At 38.0% G+C, this 4,384-nt stretch overlaps 1 protein-coding gene across 1 annotated transcript; it reads right to left on the reverse strand.

The window, feature by feature from the left end:
- Positions 1-2,444: 2,444 nt before the first annotated feature.
- Positions 2,445-3,876, reverse strand: LOC139702878 (dnaJ homolog subfamily B member 6). The gene has a single exon (XM_071605398.1). It carries the CDS (start codon positions 3,802-3,804, stop codon positions 3,079-3,081), a length of 726 nt encoding a protein of 241 aa, XP_071461499.1. The 5' UTR covers positions 3,805-3,876; the 3' UTR covers positions 2,445-3,078.
- Positions 3,877-4,384: the final 508 nt, after the last annotated feature.

The following is a 4,384-nucleotide window of genomic DNA, read 5'->3' on the forward strand; positions in this document are numbered from 1 at the left end:
GTACAGCACTTATTTCCAGGATATATAAAGAACTCAAAAAACTTAACACCAAAAAAATAAATAACCCAATCAATAAATGGGCCAAGGAACTGAACAGACACTTCTCAGAAGACATACAACTGATCAATGAATATATAAAAAAATGTTCAACTTCTCTAGTAACTAGAGAAATGCAAATCAAAACTACTCTAAGATTTCATCTCACTCCAGTCAGAATGGCAATTATCAATGATATAAACAATAATAAGTGTTGGCGAGGATGTGGGGCAAAAGGTAACACTCATACATTGTTGGTGGCCCTGCAAATTGGGGGAAGCCCTATGGAAAGCAGATGGAGATTCCTTAGAAAACTTGGAATGGCACCACCATTTGACCCAGCTATCCCACTCCTTGGTCTATACCCTAAGGACTTAAAATCAGTACACTATAGTGACACAGCCACCTCAATGGCAGCTCAATTCACAATAGCTAAACTGTAGAACCAACCTAGGTGCCCTTCAATAGATGGGATAAAGAAACTGTGGTATATAATCATGATGGCATATTACTCAGCATTAAAAGAGAATAAAATTATGGCATTTGGAGGTAAATGGATGGATTTGGAGAATATCATGCTAAACAAAGTAAGCTAATCCCCTAAACCCAAAGTCCAAATATTCTCTCTGGTAAGAGGATGCCGATCATAATGTGTGTGTGTGTGTGGCGGGGGAGAGAATGGAAAGACTTTGGACAAAGGGGAAGAAAGGGTAAGGAGTGGGCACAGGGGCAGGAGAGATGGTGGAACGAGATGGACATCATTACCCTAGGTACATGTATGACTGCACATATGGTGTGACTCTCCATAGTGTACCACCAGAGAAATGAAAAGTTGTGCTCTGTGTACAGTGAATTGAAATGCATTCTGCTGTCATGTATAATTAATTAGAACAAATAAATAAACAAATAAAATTTTCAAGCTTAAGTTCTCTGGAGTAGAGATAAATAGAATGAAAATACAAGTTCAAGGAGTAAAAGGAATAATGTAAGCAATACAGTTGCTTAAGATGAATATTTTAAAAATATCTGTTGAATAGATATGAAAATTGTTCTGCTAGTTGCTTTCCATTTATGCCTTTGAAAGTCATATAGTAATTTTAATTTAAAACTGTGATGTTTATAACATAAATTTAATTCTTTGCAACTACAACACATGCACATAGAAATATATTCCTTAATGGCCAAGCACAGTGGTCCACACCTGTCATCCCAGTGGCTCAGGAGGCTGAGACAGGAGGATGGTGAGTTCAAATCCAGCCTTAGCAACTTAGTGAGGACCTAAACAACTCAGTGAGACTCTGTCTCTAAATAAAATACAAAAAAAGACTGGGGATGTGGCTCAGTGCTCCTTTGAGTTTAATCCCCAGTACCAAAAATAAAAGTCTATTCTTTAAAAAACCTACACAAAACACTCATTCCTAAGACATGATATGATACCTCATGTTTTAAATTCAATATAACATTTTGAAGATTTTACCCACACGACTACATATGGATCTACCACATTTGTATAAACTTTATGGTATTTCTTTGTTTCTTTTTCCTTCCTTCCTTCCTTCCTTCCTTCCGGTACTGGGGATTGAACAGGGGAACTCTACCACTGAGCCCACATCCTCAACCCTTTTTAAATTTTTACATTTTTTAGAAAAGCCCTCCATAAGTTGCTGAGACTGGCCTCAAACTTACCATCCTCCTGTCTCAGCTTCCTGAGTTGCTGGTATTACAGGTGTGCACCACCACATGTGGCTCAAATTCATACACATTTGTGAGAAAAAGTACAGAGTGATCTTGTGTGTACCATTTACCTGGTTTCTCTGCTGGTGATATCTTGGAAACTACACCAAAACTTTATAACCAGGATATTGACATCAATACAGTCACGATACAGAACGTGTCCATCACCACAAAGATCCCCCAAGGTGCCACCCCCCTTGCTTTCCCTCTCCCTGCTCCCTAAGCCCTGACAATCACTAATTTTTCTCAATTTTCTATAATTGCTATCATTTTAAGAATCATATAAATTGATAACCTTTGGAATTGGCTTTTTTTTTTTTCAGGATAATTCTCTGGAGATTGTTTCAGGTAGCTGTTATTTCCGTCACGTTTATCAAGGTTGCACACTGTCATCATGATGTGTCACAGTTACCTTCACCACCTGGCTGGAGGCAGCCTCTGCCAGGTTGGTCCATTGTGCGGTTACTCCCCCACCCTGACTTTCCTTACTGTTCTCTTTGGAAAGAAGTCACCAAGCGCAGCCCATATTTAAGTTTCTACAAAAACTACTTGAAATTCTTCTGCCTGTGAGTTTGTTTCTTCTCCCTCCTTTATTTACTTACTCATTTTATTTTTTTTTTATTTTTTATTTTATTTTATTTTTTTTTAAATGCACCAAACACATTCACATTTATTTTCTTTTTTTTTTAAGCAAATGACAAAGACCCAGTTTACTAGATTTTTAAACCTAAGCTTAACATTACATATTTAAACAATTGTCAAAACTTTACTAAGTTGCCAGCATTCATGCACAACTAGAAAACATCCTTAAATTTATATTAAACCAGAAATGTATTACCATTAATGCATTAATATCTTTCATTACTAAATACTGGAAAAAAAACAAAACCAAATTACTTCTACAGGAGCCTCATCCTGGCATTGTTAGCTCACAGCAGGCTGACACTACTTGGCTCACATGTCAAACACAATGGGAAGCAGATCCATGCTGGTGTTAGAATACAATCTTGTCCTAGCACTACTCAAAGTCAAGGCTCACCTTGGATTACGTTTAATAAAAAAGCAAAGTGCATACAGAGATTACAACAATTTTAAAGACAAAAAAAAATGGTCCTATTGTGTGGTCCCAACAATAAACTCAAAAGTCTATGACAAATAGGGGCTCCGATGAGCTGTTTATAAATACTTTAGATTAGGTACAATTATACTGAAAGTCGAGTTCGTCTGAAATCTTCAAAAAAATGTTCCTGTTAATCCTCAAATGGTGCTTGTTATAGTTTAACATTTCTGTTAAATGCGTGCGTTGAATTACTTGTTATCCAAGCGTAGCAGCTGCTCCTTACCATTTATCGTTAAGGACTTTAACTGGCCGTCTTCTTCAACTTCTACTCTTTCTTGACCATTCTCGACGATTCTTTTTGTAGTGATTTTTCTCCCATTTACTATTTTGGTAGAAGTTGATATTGATTTGAAGTTACTCATCCCGCTGCCACCAAATGATGTAGAAGAGAATGAAGTAAGGCCACCGTGACCTAGTGACCCAAATGAAGTAAATCCTGTATCAAATGCAGAAAATCCACCTCCAAATGTTGGAAATCCACTGAAAGCGGAGAAAAATGAGCCTGCACCTCGGTTTCTGCTTCCTCGGGGACCTCTTCGGTTCCCAAAAAAGTCTTCAAATGTATCTTCAAAGAAGTCGAAGGAAAATGGGTCCCTTCCACCAAAAAAGTCCCTGAAGACATCATCTGGGTTCCGGAATGTGAAGCCAAACTCAAATGGACTGTCAAAATGACTTCCACCTCCACCTCCACCATTTAAGCCTTCTTTGCCATACTTGTCATAGATGTCCCGTTTTTTAGCATCTGATAACACCTCATATGCCTCAGCTACTTGTTTGAATTTTCTCTCTGCTTCTTCTTTATTCTCAGGATTTTTATCTGGATGCCACTTTAGTGCAAGTTTCCGGTATGCCTTTTTGATATCCTCGGGTGAGGCATGTCTCTGCACGCCTAGAACTTCATAGTAATCCACCATGTTTTAACAGATTGTTAGAACAACTCAGTGCGGCACGGCTGCGCTGGTGGCGACGGCAGCGGCTCCTCGCGCTTTCCTCTACTTACTCATTTTATATCAGTATGGATTCATGAATATTTATTTTGCTCTTTGGATTATAATCCATTCCTAATTTTTTTTGGTCAGGTTTTAAGGATTTTAAAGGATGTTAAAAATTTTTCCAGAGTGGCTGCACATTCCCAGCAGCAATATATAAGTATCCAGGTTCTCCATATCCTTGGCAGCATTTGGTGTTGTTGCTGTTTTTATTTTTTAAAATTTTTGGCTATTTTTGATGCAGGGATATCGTGTTGGGGTTTTAATTTTCATCTCCCTAATGCCTAATGATGTTTGGTGTTATTTCATGTGCTTTTCTGGCTATCTTTCCTTCAATGGAGTGATTAAAAAAATTTTTGTTTTGTTTTGTTTTGTAGTTGTCATTCTCTCCTCCTGCAGATGGCTGCTGCTGCCCCATCTGAAACTACATTTCCCAGGCTCCTTTGCAGCTAAGGAGTGGCCACGTGACTACTTCTCACCAATGGAATGTGAGTGGAAGTGATAG

This window comes from Marmota flaviventris, chromosome 19, assembly GCF_047511675.1.
Source record: "Marmota flaviventris isolate mMarFla1 chromosome 19, mMarFla1.hap1, whole genome shotgun sequence".
In the NCBI taxonomy this organism is placed as follows: Eukaryota; Metazoa; Chordata; class Mammalia; order Rodentia; family Sciuridae; genus Marmota; species Marmota flaviventris.

Excerpts from the sequence above, each read along its gene's own strand:
- LOC139702878 (XM_071605398.1), bottom strand. The coding sequence starts at position 3,804 with ATGGTGGATTACTATGAAGTTCTAGGCGTGCAGAGACATGCCTCACCC.